Source organism: Urocitellus parryii, chromosome 4 (assembly GCF_045843805.1).
Source record: "Urocitellus parryii isolate mUroPar1 chromosome 4, mUroPar1.hap1, whole genome shotgun sequence".
NCBI classification, from domain to species: Eukaryota; Metazoa; Chordata; class Mammalia; order Rodentia; family Sciuridae; genus Urocitellus; species Urocitellus parryii.
Window position 1 is genome coordinate 8,977,631 of NC_135534.1, and position 21,059 is coordinate 8,998,689.

General features: G+C 49.7%; 1 protein-coding gene across 6 annotated transcripts in view; it reads right to left on the reverse strand.

Moving 5' to 3' along the window:
• Mark2 (microtubule affinity regulating kinase 2) overlaps positions 1-8,768 on the reverse strand; it is a 60,738-nt gene extending 51,970 nt beyond the window's left edge. For all 6 annotated transcript variants that reach the window (XM_026414416.2, XM_026414417.2, XM_026414415.2 and 3 more), the window contains exon 1: positions 8,152-8,768. In XM_026414416.2, the coding sequence (XP_026270201.1) occupies positions 8,152-8,205 (54 nt within the window). In that variant the 5' untranslated portion in view covers positions 8,206-8,768. The remainder of the gene's footprint in view (positions 1-8,151) is intronic.
• Positions 8,769-21,059: the final 12,291 nt, after the last annotated feature.

Sequence of the window (21,059 nt, forward strand, 5' to 3'; positions counted from 1 at the left end):
TCTTAACCCCAGGGGAACCATTTAGCTAGACAGAAATCAGAAAGTAGTGGGATCTCTTCTCAATTCTGCCAGAAGCTCCACCAGTATGCTATGCTAGACCTAACTGGCCAATGGGGCCCACTCACTTCCCGTGACTGGAAAACCAGTCATTCAAACTCTGAAGGAGGGGTAGGGGCATCTGTCTAGCATGCACAGAGACCCTGGGTTCTATCCCCAGCAACAAGGAGGAGGAGTAGGGGAGACTACTGAACACTCATAAACAAGGAGAAAAAGCAACAATCCACAAGTGCCACCAACACTACATGCAAAGACAGTCAAATAGTGGCTATCTGTGGAGAGGAGGTAGGAAGTGATGGCATAAGCAAAGGTCTAAAGGTGGAGGAAAAGGGGAGACACACCCTGCATATGGGGTATCAGTAATCAAAACAAACTCCTGCAAAATAATACTTTTTTTAAAAATTGTTTTTCTCTTTTTTTTTTAAGAGAGAGTGAGAGAGAGAGGAGAGAGGAGAGAGAGAGAGAGAGAGAGAGAGAGAATTTTAATATTTATTTTTTAGTATTTGGCGGACACAACATCTTTGTTTGTAAGTGGTGCTGAGGATCGAACCCAGGCCGCACGCATGCCAGGTGAGCATGCTACCGCTTGAGCCACATCCCCAGTCCCAAAATAATACTTAATAGAAGCAATGAGTAGGTCATTGTAGCAGTGACAGGAGCTGCCAGCCCCCAAAGATAAGGGCACAGACTGGAGCTCCATCTGCAAGTGGCTTCACTCAGGAATTACCAAACTTTCATACTTGGGAAGTTTCTACTTAGTGATGAGCCCTGGAAAACAATTCTGCTCCAGCACTGATGGCTGCACAAGTCCCCAAATCTGGTTCAGTCCTACTCCCTGAGAAAGGCTTCCTAGTGCTGTTCAGGGGGCACAAGCACCAGGCACCTGAGAGCTCCTCTCTCTCACCTTGAGCAGAGGGGAGAGGACAATCCATCTCCTGGGGCTGAAGTTTCTGTGACCTGCCAAACACTAAAAACCATTTTCCCTCACTCTTTCCCAGCAGGCCTAGAGACAGTCCCACTGCACTGACCCTAAAGGTCTGGGGTCTCACTGAATTTAGTAGCCAGATCACAGCGACCAGGAATCAGGAGTCCTGATTCCCTTCCAGACGCACAAATGGGCAGCCAACAGCAGACCCTTCCTCCTGGCCAGGCTGAGGGCCTTCTGCCAAACTGAATTGGAAAAGGAGGTCCAGTAAAGAAGCCGTGCCTTGGAGCTTCCAGTGAAGGTGTACAACATAGACCAGAGGCCTTGCTGGGCAGCTCGGGGTGCAAAGAAAGCCCCCTCACAGGAGTGGAAGACCAGCTCCAAGACCCACCAGGTATTTGGGGAGGGGGAGGAGTTGTTTACAGACATCTTCCAAATGCATGCCTCAATGAGCAGAGCCCCAGAAGAGGCAGACCTCGGTAACTTCCCAGAGAGCTCAGAGGAAAATAGGCCAAGGCTGCTCAAAACCAGCTCAACTGGTTCTACAGAGGAGCCCCTGGTCTGTTCCACCTTCCTGATGTTTAAAAGAAAAAGCCAAAAAGGTGGCTTGGAACCAGTCCAGTCCCCACTCCCAACTTGGGGAATTGAACCCCAGGGGGGCTTTACCACTGAGCTACATCCCCAGATCTTTTTATTTTTTATTTCAAGACAGGCTCTAAGTTGCCCAGCTGACCTCCTGAGTAGCTGGGATTACAGGCCTGTGTCACCTCGCCCAGTTGCAGCCAGTCACTGAACACACCCCTATTCTCTTTCTCCTCATCCCAGCTCCAGCTGTCCTCAAGACCCCCATCCCCACCCCATACCAATATCAGTATCCACCTCACATTCTTTTTTACCAAACATTGTGATCTTATAGCTTTATAAGGCTAAAATTAATGAATTGGTGAATAAGGGGAAATTCATTTCTTTTGGGCCACCTTGCTACTTTCTAATGAGAAAGGTAAGTAATAGTTAGAAATAGGGGAAATGAGTGCTAACCTGAAGACAAGACATCTATGGAAAGAACTCCCCACAGAAACCAAGAAACTTCACTCGACAAAAACAGACCTGCAGATCAAGCGATCCAGCCTACCTACATCCCCAAAGGAGGAGCTGCTCTAACGGTCTGTGAAGGCACAGGGACGCCTTCCTGAGAGAAAACTGCAAACCAAGAGGCCAGGTTCTCTCTTGGTGCTGTTCAGAATGGGCTGTACCACCTCTCCAAAGTATGAGCAATGACATTCAATGGCCTACACCAAAAGGCAGAGGTGGGGCAATGACATTGCACTGGGAGAGTAAGAACTTTCAGGGTTAACCTGGGGATAGCCTGCCTCTTTCCATGCCAGCAGCAGGAGAGGGTGATTTCCTCCCCCACAAGGTTTGTAAAGGCTTACTCTTCCCTGTGCTGAGACAGAGGGGAGAAATGCACAGCTAACACTTCAGTGACTCACTCGTGTTTGATGAAGGCTGGGAGAAAGCCTGGAGAACCCAAGCTTCAAGTGCAAAATGTACAAATACTGGAATCTCCCATCAAGAGAAGGAAACTCGGCCACCTATCTGGTTTGTCATTTTGCTGAGCTTCTAAGGAAGAGGAACAGCCAGGTTTGCACTCCATCACCCTTTCTGTATCCCTCTCAATTTCTGCTGATAGTAAAGTGGTGAGCCTAGCAGCACCACCACAGCTAAAAGGGAACACCTCCAGCCCCCAGCTTAACCAAGCCAAGGGAATCAGGGCTGCTCCTGGGCACTGCAGGAAGCCTCATCAAGCAGTTCCAGGGAAGGAAGATGACCATCCTTCTGGCCCTTTCCATTCGCTGAGATTACTTCATGCCAATCCATTAATGGGCTTCAAAGTGCTGCTGGGGGAGTCCATTTAGCAGAGACACTATCAGGGGGCCAAAGGTGGCGCCCAGCCCCCACCCCACTTGTCAATAATGGTCCACAAAGTCTGAGGCCTGGCTGCACTCTAGGCATAAAATATTCATTCTAGTTGACATAATACATATGTAGGAACGGAATGTCACGGAAGCTCCTGGGAGAAGGGATATGCCAGCCAGGTGGCTAAGTGCTCAAAGGCAAAGAGTTCATGAAGGCCTGGGTTGGTCCTGGTCAAATGGCCACTGAGAATTGGGTTGCTGTTCCAAAGGAGAAACAGTCTAGCCTGAGAGGCTCGACTTCCAAGATATCTCACTATGCAAACCTCTTAGGCAAACACATTTTCCATCTTTTCCCACGTCCTAGGCATCATCTGTGCTTATGATGTGTATGCTGAAAAGTATCTCCAGCCCAATCTTTGGTTATAACCTGAAAGATTAAGATAACCTAGTCCGAGCTTGAATTTTAACCTGAAGCAGGCCAATTCTCAATGACTGCCTTGCATCCCTCTGTTCAACTACTTCCCCAAGTTCACAGATTGTACAGAAATTATTATAATTGACTACTTAGTTTCATCAGGTTCAGAGTATGTATGACATGGCAAGACTATAGGTTCGTGGAGTTCTTGCTCTAATTAACACCTCATCATTATCTCTAGGGCCCAGGAGAAGTTAGACTCATTGGTCAGATATTCACCTGCATCCCTGAGCATAAGGCAGCAACCCCATCAAGGAGCCTCTGCCAGAGAACAAGTCCAGACTCTAGCACCAGCACCTGGAGCAAGGTGACACACAGCTCAAAATGTGGGAACTAGGAAGCTAGCTAATCCAGCCAGCTGACCTGGCAGAGATCAGAGACAAAGCGTCCAGGGCCACACTGGCCAGAGTCAACACCAGGGTCTGATGAAGGTGTGTTTAGTGGCTCAGCTATTCTTTTTTTTTTTTTTTTTAAAGAGAGAGTGAGAGAGGAGAGAGGAGAGAGGAGAGAGGAGAGGGAGAGAGAGAGAGAGAGAGAGAGAGAGAGAGAGAGAGAGAGAGAGAGAGAGAGAGAATTTTTTAATATTTATTTTTAGTTCTCGGCGGACACAACATCTTTGTTTGTACGTGGTGCTGAGGATCGAACCCGGGCCGCACGCATGCCAGGCGAGCGCGCTACCGCTTGAGCCACATCCCCAGCCCCTGTTCTTTTTTTTTTTTTTTTTAAATATTTATTTTTTAGTTGTAGTTGGACACAATACCTTTATTTCGCTTATTTATTTTTATGTGGTGCTGAGGGTCTCGCAAGGCGAGCACTCTACCGCTGAGCCACACCCCCAGCCCCTCAGCTGTTCTTTACAGGATCCTATAATTTAGATTTGCCCTTTTTCATCAAGACTTCTGAACTCCTCTTTCTTAAACTATCTGAAAGAATATACTATACCACTCATACTTTGGAAGAGTGGTGACAGTGCCTTCCCTTGACCATAGCAGCAAAAGCCCAGTGGGCAGCAAAAGGCTCCTGTTTTCTCTTAGGAGCTCTCTGTCTCAGCTCCTGAGACCCAGAGGAGGGTAGGTTCAAGCCATGTGGCCCTTCCCCGGGGGTTACCAAATGCTCCAGCTGGCGGCAGGTGAACTCTGGAAGTTGGACCCTTCTCCACACTTGCCTATTACTGCTGTGCTGGCTGGAAGACAAACAGTCATCTTGCTGATTGCTTTCAAGACTGCCAAGCCTCCGGGCCAGCAGAGCCATTTGGAAAAGAAGTGAACAGAAAGCTCAGTTCACAGACTAAGAAACCCCAAAACTACCCGCCCCAGGTCAGAATCCTGCAAAAAGAAGGCTGTGAAAACATAGCTAGAATTAGGTGTCACAAAAATCATCTTAAAGACAGGGCTTGACTTTCTTTTATCTTCTTTTAGAAGAAGAGTTGACAGCAAACAGGCAATCTCCCTGCAACATAAGGTTTATTTTTATGCTTCAACATTTTCTGTGTATGTTTTAGATATGATCAAAGAGCTCCTAGAAACAGCTTCTCATCAGCCACGTTTTTTTAAAGAATAGAGAAAAAAAGCAAGAAAACGGATTAAAGGTATCACTGAAGTTTGTTTACCTATATTTATTTTTTTGGTTGTGGGGAGATACTGGGGATTGAACTCTGGGGCACTCAATTACTGAGCCATATCCCCTGCCCTATTTTGTATTTTATTTGGAGACAGGGTCTCACTGAGTTGGTTAATGCCTTGCTGAGGCTGGCTTTGAACTCGCGATCCTCCTGCCTCAGCCCCAAGCCACTGGGATTATAGGCATGCTCCAGCTGTTTACCTATTTTCTAGTGAAACAAGTTTTATAAATAATTTAAATAAGGTGACTGTGGACGCTTTTTTTTTGGGGGGGGGGGACGAATTGCTCAGCCAAATCCCTTGCTTATTTCCTAACATTAACATTACTGCAATGACTGAGCTCCCAAGGCTACTTTAGCTAAAATTACAACAGGACCAAGAAAAAGGTTCTTACTTTCAGTTGGTGGCATGATTTATTCTAAAGGAGGCCAATATTTCTGACATCCCTGTCCTTGTGACCAGAGAAGCTGCTGCTTGTCTTTTTTCTACTTTAAAGAATACACGTGGCTGGGGGATGAAGTTCAGTGATAAAAGCACTAGGAGGCCCTGGGTTCCATCCCCACCAAAACAACCAAACAAACAGAATTATAGGCACTTGACTAAAAGAGATGCATCCCAGATTTTCCAAAGTTTGGGCTTTCACTGGTATGAGACTTAACATAACATCAACAGTGTGACTGGCTATCCTGAGAACTACAGGGAACTTAAGTCCATAAAGAGTAGAGACAGGATGAGTAATTCATAATTTGGAACAGGATAATATATGCAGCCAGTGCTCTGGATAAAGTTATCACAGAGCAGCTTACATTCCAAAATGGTCACCCGTGACTACTGTCATGAAATCAGTGGACATGCACGAGTCCCTACCACATGCTCAGTAGTATGCTAGACATGTTAAGGAAGAGAGGAAATCAGTGCACACATCACAAGAAATAACCATGGCAATGATGCATTTGCCATTAGTAAACAGCACCTAGAAATCACACTGAGGTAGTCTCTTACTCTGTGCTGAACACAATGCCCCCACAGCCCTCACAGAGAGTAGGCACTCCAGCCTCTCCCCAAATGCCTGAAGGTGCCAGTCACTTGGCCTCCTCCTACAAGCTCATTTTCAACAGTTTGAAAAGTTCTCCAGTTAAGCAGGATCTACCTGCTAAAACAAAGATTGTGAGAAGAAAAAGGATGGAACAAGCAACCTCAAGAGGGCCTGGAGAAAGTTGTTTCTGGTAGGAGGGAACCAGCTGGCAAGCGAGGGACTATGGGACACAGACCCAACTCCTTGGTTTCCAAAGACCACTGTGCCGTGCAAAAACAGCTGCCAGACCCAGTGATGAAACAAATCAACCATTCCTCCCTCTCAACCCCTACTTCACCTCTGAAGCATATAGTCCATTAACAAAAGGGTCAATGACTGTATACAGAGAAAAGCACCGTCCAGACTCCTCTTAAGTTCCTAACTGTCCAGGTGATAGAGAGCAAAAGGGAAAAAGACAAAAAAAGCACAATAAATGAAAAGAGATACCTTTTGCAGAGGAGGTTAATAAGCAAGAGACTACAACAACAGCTCTACCTTACCAGGACAGGAAGAAAAAAGGAAACAAGAGGGAACAAAGGGTGTAATAAGGGAATAGAATGCAAAAAGCACTGCAGCCTCAGGGTAGAAGGGCTCCTTTTTCAAGACAAGTTTTTTTTGCCTAGTAAAGTTTACCAAGAAAGGCCTGCTGGGCACAGACCTCTCCACAGACCAGGCAGAAAGGGACACTGGAGATGGTGAAAGAAAGTGGACGCCTCTTGGTTCAGAGGTGAGATGAGAACACAGAAAAGGCAAGGCTTGGGTGACAGTTATTGCCAGGATAAGGGGAAGTGTGTAGGGTCATGAAGATGACATGTAGCATAAGAGGCTAGCATGCAAAATTCGTGAACTTCCAAGACTAGCCAATAGAAAGGGAATGCATAGGAACCCATGGGGTTGGGGAGTAAATATGCTGTGAAGAGGGCAGGAGACTCACATGGACATGAAAGGCAACACCGAATAAGAGGGGCACTAAAGAAGATGGGGTGAGATTGAGAAACAGGAAGCAACAAGCAAGAGGAAGACACTATGAGAAGTGACAGTCACAGAGTGTCGAGATAGAAAGCATCTTGGTTTTCACAGCAGGCAAAGAGGGCAGAAAGGCAGGGACTGTGAGGCAGCGAGGCAGCGAGGCAGGGAAAGGACAGGCAGGGAAAGGACCGAGCAACAGGTGATGTTACAATAGCAGGACTGCAACAGTGAGTGTCTTTCCTACCACAGCGGGAGGGAAAGGCTGGAAGAACACAGTAAGAAATAGGAGGCCCAGGGACTTAAAAGCCAAACCTCAGAGGGAAGAAAACCAAAGGGATCTAGAGTCTGAAGGGAGTGGTGATTGGAACCCCAAAGACAACCTGTGGGAAAACTATGCGCATGACAGCTGTATGGGAAACACGGAAGCAACACATGCCAGAGCCAGGAACCAGGGAGCTCCTGGCGAAAAGAAGGGAAAGTGATGAGCAAAGAGTAGGCGAACCATTTGGAAAGGTGATGAGGGTGGAGCTGGTGGGTTGCAGACAACAGGGAGAGCACAAATTGGAACGGGAAGAAGCAGGGTAGAAAAAGCTGGGGAAGTGAAAGGGGACTGGGACCTAGAACCCAATCCCAGGCAAGGACCCTGAGGGCGATAACCAGGGACTGGGACTGGGAGAACCGGTGCGGGCGGAGGGGAAGCAAGGCCAGGCAGACGCTCAAAGAGGTGGACAAATCGAGTGGCAAATCGCGGGGTGTTATTCGAGGAGCGGGAGAGTGGCTGCTTTAAGCGTGGGTGGAGGAAGACCAGAAAGGCCCCTGAGAGAAAAAGGGAAGAGAAGGGGAAGCTGGGGAGGTAACACGGAAGAGCGCAGGAGAGCGGTGGTGAGGGGACAGGGATTGGCAGAAAGACAAGTGTGCAGCTCAGAGTCAGGACAAGGTGGGTCCCAGGTCAGGACTCGGAGAGGGACGTGGGGGCCGGATCCTGGGGCCAGATGACAGGACAGCCAAGGCTTGCGGGATGGCAGCAGGGGCACGAGGACAGCAGAGCAGGGAGGAGGCTCCGCAAGGTGCAGGGGCCCATCCAGAGAATTCGGGGAGCCCTCGGGGCTCCTTACCTGCTCCGTGTCCCTCTCGTTCAGCGTGGGTAGGGGGGTCCGGGCGCTGGACATGGCGCCGGTATCTCAGGGGAGGGAACCGAGAAGCTTGAAGGAAGGGAGGGAAGGGAAGGCGCAGAGCCCGGCCGGGCGGGGCTTCTCACAGTACGAGCACCCGCCGCATGGGCCCCGGCCGGGGGTGCGGGGAGGCCGGGCAGCCGCTCACGCTAGCCCGGGGATGCGCCGCTCGGGCTAGGCCGCGCCGGCTCCGAGCGGCTCCGGACCGCACCCCCCCGACCCCCGGCTGGGCTGTGCCGCCTTTCGGCCGGGCCGCGCCGCTCCGCCTACTCTCTGCCGCCGCAGCCGGCCGCCTGCCTCGCTCCTCCCCTGCCCTCAGCGGCACTGCTCCGCGCCCGGCACACAGGCAGCCGCCGCCGGACCTGCTGCTCCCAACATGGCCGCCACCACCGCCGGCCCTCGGCTCTTTCCGCCTGCTGCAGCCGGAAACATCCGAAGCGTCTAGGAAAGGGAGGGGGACGTGCCTTCTCCTCTCAGCCACCGACTAAGGATAAATTCCGGAAACAACCGAAGAAGGTAACCCCCGGGGACGCGCGCGCCTCTTCGAGTCCGAAAACCGAGCTTCGGCTCTGTTTACGGAAACCCACGAAGTGACTCCAGGCACTCCTGAACCATGCGCCACGCCCACCGGCCTTTCCCCGCCCACTTCGAGCTGGCTTTCGGCAGTTTCCGGAAACACCCGAAGCGGCTCCCCGTGCTGCGCGGGTCACGCCCCCATCCCTCAGCTCAGCCGAGGGCGGTCGTCGGCCATTTCCGGCAACACCCGAAGGCCCGCCGAGCCCTGGGTTATTTCCCTGTGTAGTACCAGGGTCTTACTCTTCGTTTCTTTCCGTCAGTTTTTGGTTATTTTCAAATCTTGAACAGAAAGTGTGGGTCATCTGTGCGTATTATTGGACCGAATAGAAAATAAAGCTATTACCCAACCCACGATTGGCATACTTTGGTTCTCCTCTGTGTCTCCGTTTGTCCATCTGTTGGTCAGCTCATAAAATCCCTCTTCTGTTTATCATCCAACCTTTCTATCAACATATGTGTCACCTGCTAAATGCAATGTCAGTCTATTACCTGTCTACCTACCTCCCACATGCCATTGTCTATGTTGGTTTCTTTTTATTTGACATCCTCTTAGTTTAGTGTGCAGGGCTCTGCAAGGTTCAAGACCAGGATTCTCATCCAGAGGCAGGACCCTGCATTTCAGCCCCAGCCCTACCAAATGAAAATGCTGTGTGGTCTTGGAAAATCACATAACATCTCTGAGGTTAGGCTCTTCTTCCTTATATTTGAAAGGATCCATTCCTTTGTTCCAGCGTTGACATTTGAAATAACATCTTTGAGTTCTAATTACCTTTTTAAATGTCCTACAAGGTTAAGTCAGGAGAGATATTCTCATCTTAATTCTCATTTCAGTTATCCTTCTGAGACAAAGGAACTCACGGAAAAGAAAAAGGAAACATGTTGAAAATAGAAATTCCTGGGGGTGTACCTCAGTGGTAGAGCATGTGCTTAGCATGCAAAAGGCCCTGGGTTCAATCTCCGGTACTAAAAGAAAAAACAAAAACAAACAAAAAAGTTTCCTCAGGCAAAAAGAATGGGCCTCTGGAGAAATTCCTTTTCTTTCTTTCGTTGGGCCTCATTCTCCCTATCAGTAAAGTGAGTTTATTGGATTTATGCAATCTGATGTCCTCAGCTTTGGAAGTTCTTGACTCTAACAGAAAATCCATGTGACAACCTGGGTCCTTCCTCGCTTCCCCCTTGACTGTCCCACCAAGAAGAGGTGGTAGTCTAAACTGATTTCTCCAACTCCAACTTGTCCCTACCCGTTCTATTTAGGACATATTGGAACTGGTCCTTTCTCCCAGGGCTCAACAGCAGTTTAAGGTGGGCTGAAGCCAGAGGGCTCATAGGAGCTAGAGAACAAGCAAGAAGTCCCCATACATATCATAGCAGAGAGGCCCCAGAGGTCATGGGAGAAAAGTGCTGGTTGGACCTCCCACAGCTGACTTCCATCTCCCTGTAACCTCTTCTTTAGTTGAGTCCTTGGTCACCTGAATCAGAGAAATAGCAGATCAGAGGCAACGTGACGAGTAAGAACTTCCTTAGTTAACAGGTACCACCTACAGTTCTTAGTGAATCCACAGGATTCTAGGACATCTCCCATGTTCCACCCCAGCTTCATTCAGGCACCCAACCTCAGGAAAGAACTTGGTGAAGGCATACCTCAAAAGATGGAAAAACAATGAAGAGGACAATGCCTATTCCACTCCCCCACCCCAAATTCAACCTGAAAATCCATGAGAATAATCTGCCCTCTGGTGGCCAAAGGGAGACAAGTTGCTGATTTCTGAGGGGGATATCACCTCTAAGTCTGAGGTCTGGAGCGCAGGGGAGAGAGAAGGGCAAATGCAGGTGCATTCAGCTGTCTCTCCCTGGCCCGTGCTTCATCTATATAGATTCTGTCTCCTCCGTGCTTCTCACTGGAGCCCTGGGCTCACCTCCACATCGCCTCTCCCTCTCTCTTCCTTCAAGCTCTGCCCAAGACTGCCAGGCAGTGTCCCTGCCCAGACTCCCTGCAACCCAGTCACTGGAAATGCCAGAATAATCTTCTTGAAGCCTAGCTCCAATTACATCTCTGCTTTGCTAGAACACTATCACCAGTTCTCCATGGACTGCAGGCAAAGCTGGCTGGCGTCGTGGGCCTATGACCTGTGCAGTCAGACAGAGCTCTGCATTCACAAGAGCCTTGAGCTTGGTCTAAAGCACCACTGTCAGTGTCTTGGATTTTCTTTTACCCAGGGGGCCCTCATTTTCATTTTGCACTGTGCCTCACAAATTATGTAGCCAATCTGGACTGTAGAAGCCTTTAGCCCCATTCAAAACCTTACTCAATCTGGCCTCAAATTACCTTGCTAATATCCACTCCGACTAAATGTCACTGGTGGACATTCCTCCCCAATTCCTGCCCCACCACCAAACACTCTCACCTTTGTGCCTTTGTTTACCCTGATCAGTTCCAATCACCTACCTCCAGATGTACTTCCAGACCCAGTTCAGAGGTCACCTACTCAAATTTCTGAAGCCACCTAGTTCTCACACACATTTACCCTGCTCTAAATTTGCAAATTCATTCAACAAATCTGTTGGGCACCCACTATATGCAAGGCACTCTATCAGTGAACAAACAAGGCAAAGAATTTTCTTTTTCTTTTTGGTACCGGAGATTGAACCCAGGGATGCTTTACCACTGAGCCACATCCCCAGTCCTTTTATTATTATTTTTTTTTTTTTTTAAATTTTGAGACAGGGTCTCGCTAAGTTGCTCAGAAGCTCGCTCAGTTGCTGAGGTTGGCCTGGAACTTGTGATTGTCCAGTCTCAGCCCCCCAAATCGCTGGGATGACAGACATGTACCACCACACCCAGCTGGGGAGAACTTGTCAATTAGGGGAAAGACAAATATAGTAACTGTAAGTAGTAAAAATAAGTTAAAGTGGATCAGGACTACACAAGTGAAGGGGGTAGAAAACAAGTTAGTTTAGGGTTTTCTTTTGTTTGTATCAGACCCAGGGCCTGGAGCTTGCTAAGCATGTGCTGTACCACTAAGCTGCATCCTCAGCCCAAGTTGGAGTACGGAAGTGGTCAGGGTCACTAAGAAGAGAGCAAAGAGATCATGAGCTCTGCGGATATCTGGGGAAAAGCATTCCAGGGCCAGGGAAGGTCGAGAGAAAAGGCCCTGAGGTAGGAGTGCACACAGCGAGTGTGAAGAAGGGAAACCAAGAGTGAGTGAGGAGGTGAGTGGGAGGAGAGGACAGAGAGGTAAGGAGAGCCAGGCCTGGTGGGCCAAGGCTTTCCCTCAAAGTGAAAGGAATGATGCCCAGCAGCACGATCCAACTGGCCAAAGGGTTCAGAATGGTGAAGGGGCCTGGCGGGAGCAGAAGCCTGGAGCTCAGGAAGGAGGCTTTCACACTCAATCAAGTGAGAGATGGCAGGGGCTTGAGGCTGGGCAGCAGCAGCAGGAACAGTGGGAAGTGGCTGGATCTGGGATGTGTTCGGAAGGTAGAGGTGACAGGCTTTCTAGATGGGGGTACGTGAGAGAGAGGAGCTAAGGATGATTCCGAGCTTTCTAACCTGAACCACTGAAAACAAGATAAACACAGAAGTTAAAGCAGCCAGCACAGTCCCCAGACCAAGTAGAAACCAACCACGAGGAGCAGTCCTCCAGGTCACCAGTGCTCCCACTGGGACAGAAAGGAAGGAAGGGGCAATGGAGTTTTTGCCTCTAGTAGGCACAGAGGACCTGGGCAACTCTGCTCCCGCACAAGTAGGCACTGAGGCAAGAAGCCTAGGGCAGGCAAAGGTGCTGGAGTAGTGACAGCCTTGTTCTCAGTGCTCTGAAATATTGTGACTCTTTTGGAGGGTGACAGGTAACAGGGATTGAACTCAGGGGCACTAAACCACTGAGCCACATCCCCAGCCCTATTTTGTATTTTATTTAGAGACAGGGTCTCACTGAGGTGCTCAGCACCTCCCCTTTGCAGAGGCTGGCTTTGAACTCATGATCCTCTGGCCTCAGCCTTCCCAGCTGCTAGGATAACAGGCATGCGCCACCTCACCTGGCATGATTCTTTTTTCCTCCTAACCAATGCAGACCACTGGGGATAGAGAAGGGGGGGCAGGGGAGCAGTCCAAAATTGCCCTCTGATCAAAAGTCAGATGGGGCCAGGAGCAGTGGCACATGCCTATAATCCCAGTAGCTTGGGAGGCTGAGGCAGGAGGATCGTGAGTTCAAAGTCAGCCTCAGCAATGGCAAGGTGCTGAGCAACTCAGTGAGACCCTGTCTCTAAATGAAATATAAAATAGGGCTGGGGATGTGGCTCAATGGCTGAGTGCCCCTGAGTTCAATCCCTGGTAGCAAAAAAAAAAAAAAAAAAAAGTCAGCTGGGGCTGGGGTGGTGGTACAGGCCTGTTATCCCAGTGACTTGGGAGGCTGAGACAGGAGGATTGAGAGTTCAAAGCCAGGCTCAACAATGGTGAGACGCTAAGCAACTTGGGGAAACCCTGTTTCTAAATAATAAACAAGATAGGGCTGGGAATGTGGTAGAGTGTCCCTGAGTTCAATCCCCAGTACCCAAACAAATAAATAAAAATAAAAGAGTCAGATGGCTAGGGGAAGAAGGACCTCTCCTGCCCTCTGACTTACCAGATACCCTTTCATCTTACAGAGCTTTTACCCTATTTGTCTTGAGATCTCTGAATTTCTGTCAAGCATTTTGTCACCACTGACATATGGCACACTAAACTAGGAGATCTCAGAGATGTTGGAACATGAAAAACTATGCCTCTTAGTATTGCTGGTAGAATACATTTATCAGTCCCCCCCACCCCAGCCATGACTCACCTGTAAGCTACACCAGGGCAGGAACCTCTGCTCTTCTTCTCCTTTATTGGTTTTGGCTAAGAACTTGAGAGCTGTGTACTGTACGGGTATTACCACGTTTAATTTTCAAACAATGAGCAGAAAGGCATTGTCATTTACCCCAGTTTACTAATAAGGAAATAGAAGCTCAGGGACACTTGGTCCCTGAGGACTGGAGAATCCTGAGAGGCAGCGCAGCATGGGATAGCAGGCAAACACACATGCCTACCACCTGGGCGCACCCAGCCTGCTCCCTGGGAACTGTGATCTCAGGCAAGCCCCTCTACCTCCCTCCACCTTAGCTTTCCCATTGTTAAATGAGGACAATAATAGTCCCTGCCTCAAAGGGCTGATTTGTGAGAAACAATGAGTTAATATGAGGTCGGATGCAGTGGCACAGGCCTGTAATCCTAGCGGCTTGGGAGGCTGAGACAGAAGGATCTCAAGTTCAAAGCCAGCCTCAGCAATTTAGCGAGGCCCTAAGCAACTCAGTGGGCCCCTGTCTCGAAATAAAAATATAAAAAAGGGCTGTGGATGTGGCTCAGTGGTTAATCGTCCCTGGTTTCAAAAAAATTAATAAATAAATAAAAAATAATGAGTTAAATATATGAAACACGCTTAGGTCGAGCCCAGGGCCTGGCCACCACAGAGTACACATAGGAGGGAGGTTGATTTAGATTATTGGTGAGTGCTGCCCGGCCTCTCCAGCGTTCGTTCACATTTCTCTGCTATATTCTCCCCACTTCTCAGAAAATCAACACTGGATCAGAAGTGAGGGAGCTGGGCTTACTTAGATAGCGCCCTCCCTCTGCGGGGGGCCTCTGCGGCCTTTTCTGTACAATGAAAGGGAGGTACATTCGGCTCTATCTGGGGTCTTCTAGCTCCAAAATCCTAAACCAGCAAAGACATCTGTCTCCCTCTCCTTGCCCATGACCCTGGCATCACACCTGTGATGGAGGAGGCCACGCCTCTGACAACCTGGCTCAGACCACGCCTGCAAAGCTTAGGAAGGTCCAAGGGCCCACCGAGGACACTGTCTTCCAATCTGGGGAGATGGGACAGGAAGGGCATCAGACAGAGCCTGCGCCCTTCTGAATCTGTTCTTCATCTGTTCTTTTTGTGCTGCTGGGGATTAAACTGAGGTCCTTGAACAAGCAAAGCCAGCTGTCCAGCAGGAACACTCCAGCTCTCCTCCCTGACCTCCTCCCCCAGAAGACACTCCAGACAGCCCCACAGAGGGGGTCCCACTCTCCTGCCCTCAAACAGTGCCTAGAAAATTCCAGGGGTCTATGAATCCCCAGGGAACAGGGCTTTGGCCCTTGTGTCCCCTCTGCCCATAAGTCTCTGTCCCTACTTAACCACCTGCCTCTTTCCCTCACTTCATTGAGATTATCTCCTGAAAAAGCCCTTCTAGCCTCCTTCTCAAAGTTGCCCCTGTGGGGCTGGGAGTATAACTCAGTGGTGGAGCACTTGGTTCCATCCTCAAAAACCACAAAAGAGAAAGAAAAAAGAAAAAAACAGTGGCCTTTGTGGATGGATGAACTTGCTAAACAAGGTCATGGACATGCAATCAACCAGATCCAGAATAAAGAACATCTGTCTACAGAACAAATCACCGTGTAAGAAAGGAAGGAGGCAAACAAGCAAGAGGACCAGCAGGAGGGACGGAGGAAGGAAAGGAAAAGGGGGGAAAAGAGGAAAGAAAAGCTCTTGCACAGTAGCATTTGCCTGTAATCCCAGTGTCTCAGGACGTCGAAGCAGGAGGACAGCAAGTTCAAGGCCAGCCCCAGGAATTAAGTGAGATACTCAACAAGTTGGTGAGACCTTGTATCAACATAAAAAAAAAAAAAATTAAAGGCTGAGGCAGGAGGATCACAGGTTCGAGGCCATCCTTAGCAACTTCGTGAGGATGTAAGCAACTTAGTGAGAACCTGTCTTAAAATAAAGGCTGGGGGTGCAGCTTGGCAGCAAAAGCTCCTAGGTTCAATTCCTGGTACCAATAAAAAAAATTAATTGAATTGAAAAAAAAAAAAGACTGGGAGATGTGGCTGAGTGGTAGAGCACCCCTGGGCTCAATTACCAGTGTCAAAAAAATAAATAAATAAAAAATGTCAGGCATGTAGCTCAGTGGTACAGCACTTGCCTAGCATGTGTGAGGCCCTGGGTTCCATCCCCAGAATGGCAAAAAATTAATATTTCCTTAATATCATCTAATATTTAGTCTGTGTGCACATTCCCCGATTGGTCAATGAGTATCCACTTATTGGGAAACAAAAAGAATAAATTAAAATGAGCACCCCTCCCTCATGCTCTCTTTCTTCCTGGCACTCATTCCTTGGAGGATGTTACCGTCAGACTCCCCTGGGTTGGGGGCATCATGGCAGTGGATTGTCCACCATGCTCCTGGCTATATTCTCAGTGCCTGGAACAGTGAGGCCATGAGGGCGAGGGGATCACTCCAGAATGTCCGGGGACCACTTGCTTCTCAACCAGCTCACAGACAGAACCCAGGTCTGCTTGGCTTTGGGCTGTGAGTTGTGGCCACTGCATAAATCTGACCATAAATCTGACCTCAGTGAGACAGACGGGTGCGGGCACCCCATTCAGGAAGATATGGGTGCTGTAGTGGGCAAATGGAAAGCCTTGCTCCAGGGGAGTGAGAGGATCCTGAGGGTCTGGGATGGAAAGCCCCATCCCCCATGCCGTGTCCCCTGTAGTGGCCTCAGCTTGTATGGATATGACTATACCAGTCACTGCTTTTGTACCTTCCAAACACGGAAACTCAGGCTGAGTCAGGGCTAGAGGTCAAACAGGGAGGCCAGGGCTGGAGGCCAGGGCCTACCCAGAGGCCCAGGACCCACCTTGAGGAAAAAGGGGCAGGTGAGAAACAGGATGCCCTCCACCCTTCAAGCCCTGGGCTTGGATCTCTGTCATTGTCACAGGGTCCTGAGGAAATGAGCACCCTTTCACATCTATGGTGAGTCCCTCCAACCAGCACTGCCAAGCACAGGGCAGGATCCCAGCTAGTGCCAGGACCAGGTGCCAGGAAATGTTGTATGGTGGACAGCTGGGCTCTGGAACCAGAGGAACCTGGGCTCAGGCTGGCTCTGCTCCTTTACCTGCTCTGGAAAGGGAGGCAAGTCACCATGTTCATCTCCCTGTGCCTCAGTTTCCTCATACATAGAGTGGGCACAATGTGGAGTGACCCACTGAGATGGGAATTTGGGGAAAAAGGAGAGATAATGAGCCTTAAAGGAAGTGCCCTTGAATTTGAAATGCGAGAAACACCCAAGAACCACTGAAATGCAGAAAGCCCCCATGAACAAGTACAACTCCTGAGAGAAGAGCCCAGGCCCTTGACTGCAAAGGTAACTTGAGGGCATAGGTTGAACATGGGGAAATGGTGCATAATTGTGTAGCTCCACCCTGGCTCCATCTCTCCTCCAGCCCCTAGCAAATATCCCTCTATAAATATTCACACGCCTGCCCAGCAGGTTGCTGTTTCTCCCTCTGGAGATGGACCCGGAGCTTCCTTGATTATGCATCTACTTCTCCAAATAAATCTGTTTATGCATTTGGCACATGCTGACATTCTTTTCGGTCCCATGTACCAAGCAACCCACTGGTCCTGAGTCAAGTTCCCCCTTCTCTCCAGGAACTCCTCATATCCTCCTTCAGAGATATCTCTTTTCCTGTGACACCCTGAGGAAACTAGGGCAGGTGCCTGGTGCCCCGCAGTTCCTACCACAGTGCCTGCCGGTGAGGTCCTTCACTGATATTGGTGGAATCCACCTCTGGACCGTCACCCTCTCCCCCACTGCTTCTACTTCCTCTGCCCCCTAGATGTGGGGACCTGGAGACCTGAGGCTTTAGCTGCTGTTGGAAAAGACAAAGACTTCTTGGGGGCTGGCACATTTGTCCATAGAATGGGGGAGAAAGGGACTGTCCAGATGTAGTCCTGTCAAGGTCCTAGCCTGGGGCACCTGACCCTGGGAAGGTAGGGTACTGCAGACGTGGGGTACAGCAGAGTCACTGCACCCCTTTTCCCCTTGTGTGAACGCTGGGAAGTCAACAGATACTCCCCCCAGAGAAACCTCCAGGGTTAGGGGTGGACACTAGCTGCAAACCCATCCCAGCCTCCAGCCCCTTACCACACCTCAAGGGTAGGCAGGGCTTCAGTTTACAAATGGCCCTCAATGGACCAAGTCTCATTTGACCCCAGCTCCACGTGTGTGTGTGTGTGTGTGTGTGTGTGTGTGTGTGCGCGCGTGCGTGTTCCACGTGACCACATCATTCAACGTAGAGGGGTGGGAACCACTGGCTGGAGGAACATCCATCGGTTCAGGAGCAGAAGAGAAAAAAAGCCTGTACCCCAGAGTCGCACGGCTGGGGTCCGCCCCCTTCCTGGCCACGCCCCTCCTACCACACCCACCTGGTCACACCCTTTCCTAGTCACACCTCCAACAGGCTCCAGTTTCTCTTCGGGAGGGAGTCGCTGCTCCTTCTCAGTCGCCTCAGAGGGTTAGTAGTACTGTGCTATAGAAGGAAAATCTTTGTTCGCTGCAGAGCGGTCCCCAACCCTTGCAATTCCTGAGAGGCGTGGGGGGAGCCTCTTTTGTTATTCATAAGGAGCCCCTAGCCGCCACACCTGAGTTCAAGCTCTGGCGACTCCGGCAGGATGGGACTGGTAGGTAGCCGAACAAAACACAAGATCAGAGGATTGGAACTTTCGGTCCCACCCTCTGACCTCCGGGGAGGGAGGAGGGGCTGGAGAGCCAGTGACTCACCAATGGCCAGTGATTTAATCAGGCTTGCCTAATGAGGCCTCTGTGAGAACCCTGAACCCAGAGGGTCCGAAAGCCCCCAGCTTAGCGGGAGGCCAGCACACCTATAGGACCGCAGCTCCGGTGCTCAGGGCCCTTGCACACCAAGCCCCAGGTACCTTTGTCATTAGCTGTAGATCTATATCCTTTGTAACCTTATTTATTTATTTATTTATTTATTGGTACTGGGCTTTGAACCCAGGGGCGCCTAACCACTGAGCCACATCCCCAGCCCCCAACCCTTTTTTTGTGGTGCTGTGGATCGAACCCAGGGCCTTGTGCATGCAAGGCAAGCACTCTACCATCTGAGCTACACCCCAGCAACCCCCTCCCCTTTTTTGCTTTTATTTAAAATTTTTTTAGTTGTAAAAGAACACAATACCTTTATTTTTATGTGGTGCTGAGGATCGTGCCTCGTGCATGGTAGGTGAGTGCTCTATCTCTGAGCCACCACCCCAGCCCCTTATTATGTATTTTGAGATAGGGTCTCACTTCATTACCTAGGTCTTCGCTAAATTGCTGAGCCTGGCCTCGGACTTGTGATCCTCCTGCCTCAAAGATTACAGATTACAGGCAAGCAACACAGTATCTGGTTCCTAACATACTTTTTTTTTTTTTTTAAGAGAGAGAGAGACAGAGAATTTTTTAATATTTATTTTTTAGTTTTCGGTGGACACAACATCTTTATTTTTATGTGGTGCTGAGGATCGAACCCAGCAACCCGCGCATGCCAGGCGAGCGCACTACTGCTTGAGCCACATCCCCAGCCCCCTAACATACTTTATAATAAATCAATAAAACTAAGTAAATGTTTCCATTACAGTAATCAATACACCTGAGGGGTTTGTGGAAACTCCTAATTTGGGGCTGGTTGTTTAGTACAGGTGACAACTTGGGACTTGCCGTTGGTGTTGAGGCACTGAGCCCTTAACCTATGGGGTCCAACTCTCTCCCAGTACTTATTGCATAATGAATCAGGTATCCAGTGTCAGAGGGTGGGAGAACTTGTCTGTGTGGGGATCCCCCATCTCCCTCCCCGCCACCAGTCTGATATCTGAAGTGTTTGTGAGTGTAGAAAGATTTGTTCTTTTTCAGGTATCCAAAAGGCTCTGCCCATCACAATCCCAAGGAAGGCAATGGCCAGGGCAGGGGCAGGTGGCTGACTTCAGAAAGGAGTACTGAGGAGGCTGGGGACATGGCTCAGGAGTTAGGGCAGCAGCACCCTCTTCCCCACCCCTTTCCCCAAGCTGGTGGCTGGGGCTTCAAAAGCACACTTGGGGAAGGATGCCACCACCCACAGGCCCTGGAGGATCACCGATATTGTGCAAGGCACTTCCCTGGTTTTGCATCCAGGTAACAAGGCTGGAGGTGGAGGGACTCTCAAACAGGGGATTCTGAGATGTCACTTCCATCCTGTTGTCCTCCCACACCCTAGGCTGGAGTCATGCCCTCAGCCCTACTCTCCATTTCTCCCTGGAAGCTCAGAGGTGTCCACCGGCAGCTCCTGGTCATACAGCCCCTAGGGTCCTGGCTACCACTGGACAGACCCCCTGCTGGCTGGAATGTAGAGCTTAAGTCATGGAAGCATCAGGTCAGCTACTCACAATGGCAACACCCCTGTGCAGAGAATCACCCTAGGGTCCAGCATGCAAAAATGTCGCACAGCAATGCACACAGCACAGGAATGTACACCGAGAAGGCACTTGACAAAACATTTATTGAGCACCTACTATGTGCCAGGCCCAGTGCAGGGCACTAAGAAAACAAAAGTCAATGCAATCTGGTTCCTGCCCGGAAGGAGCTCACAGTCTAGAGGGCCACAAGTCATATAATAGAAGCAAAGGTGCATTGGCATCACAATTTTACAACAAACTTTTGTATATGCTTTTTCAAGTGTAAACACTCAGTGACACAGCCATGTTGTCTTAAAAGCACATTGGTATAAATGTAAACACAGTTACACCATTGACGGACAGAAATCACCTGCAATGAACACTTGTGCTTACAAAGCCAGACTTAGCATTATTTGATTCCCCCTGTTAGGTAGCACACAAGTTTTACCTATCTGCAGAAACAGGTGGAGAGTTCCGTGGCCCTCCTGCCACCGCAATGGCTAGAGGCAAAGTAGTCTGAATCCTCGACTGCTTCTCCACACCTGTTTTTTTAGCCTCCTCCAGACAAGGACCCTGGATATTCTTGAGCTCATTCTCCCAAGTTTATCAAATCAGGTGAAAGGACCACTTTTCCAGAACCCACCTGGCCCACAGGTGACACCAGTTCAGGCCAGCATACAGCCTGTACTGCTGATGCCCAGACCCTCCTGATGAAGATGAACTTTCTGGTCAGTGCTCTATGGGGACGATGCCCTCCAAGCCCTGATCCCCACCTCTCCCAAAGTGCACCTCACTTCTCAGTGCAGTGGGCATTCGGCCCTACTCACCACTTCTGCTGGGGTGTTCTAAACAGGACAGTGCAGCTTAGGGTTTGAGAGGGAGCTGCCTGTGAGTCCATCTCACCAGAGAGGGCAAGACCAAACAGATTCAGCCTGAGGTGAATTTGTTCAGGACTTACAGAATCTCAAGAGAACTGAAGTGGTCCAGGGAGTGGCGGGGAACCA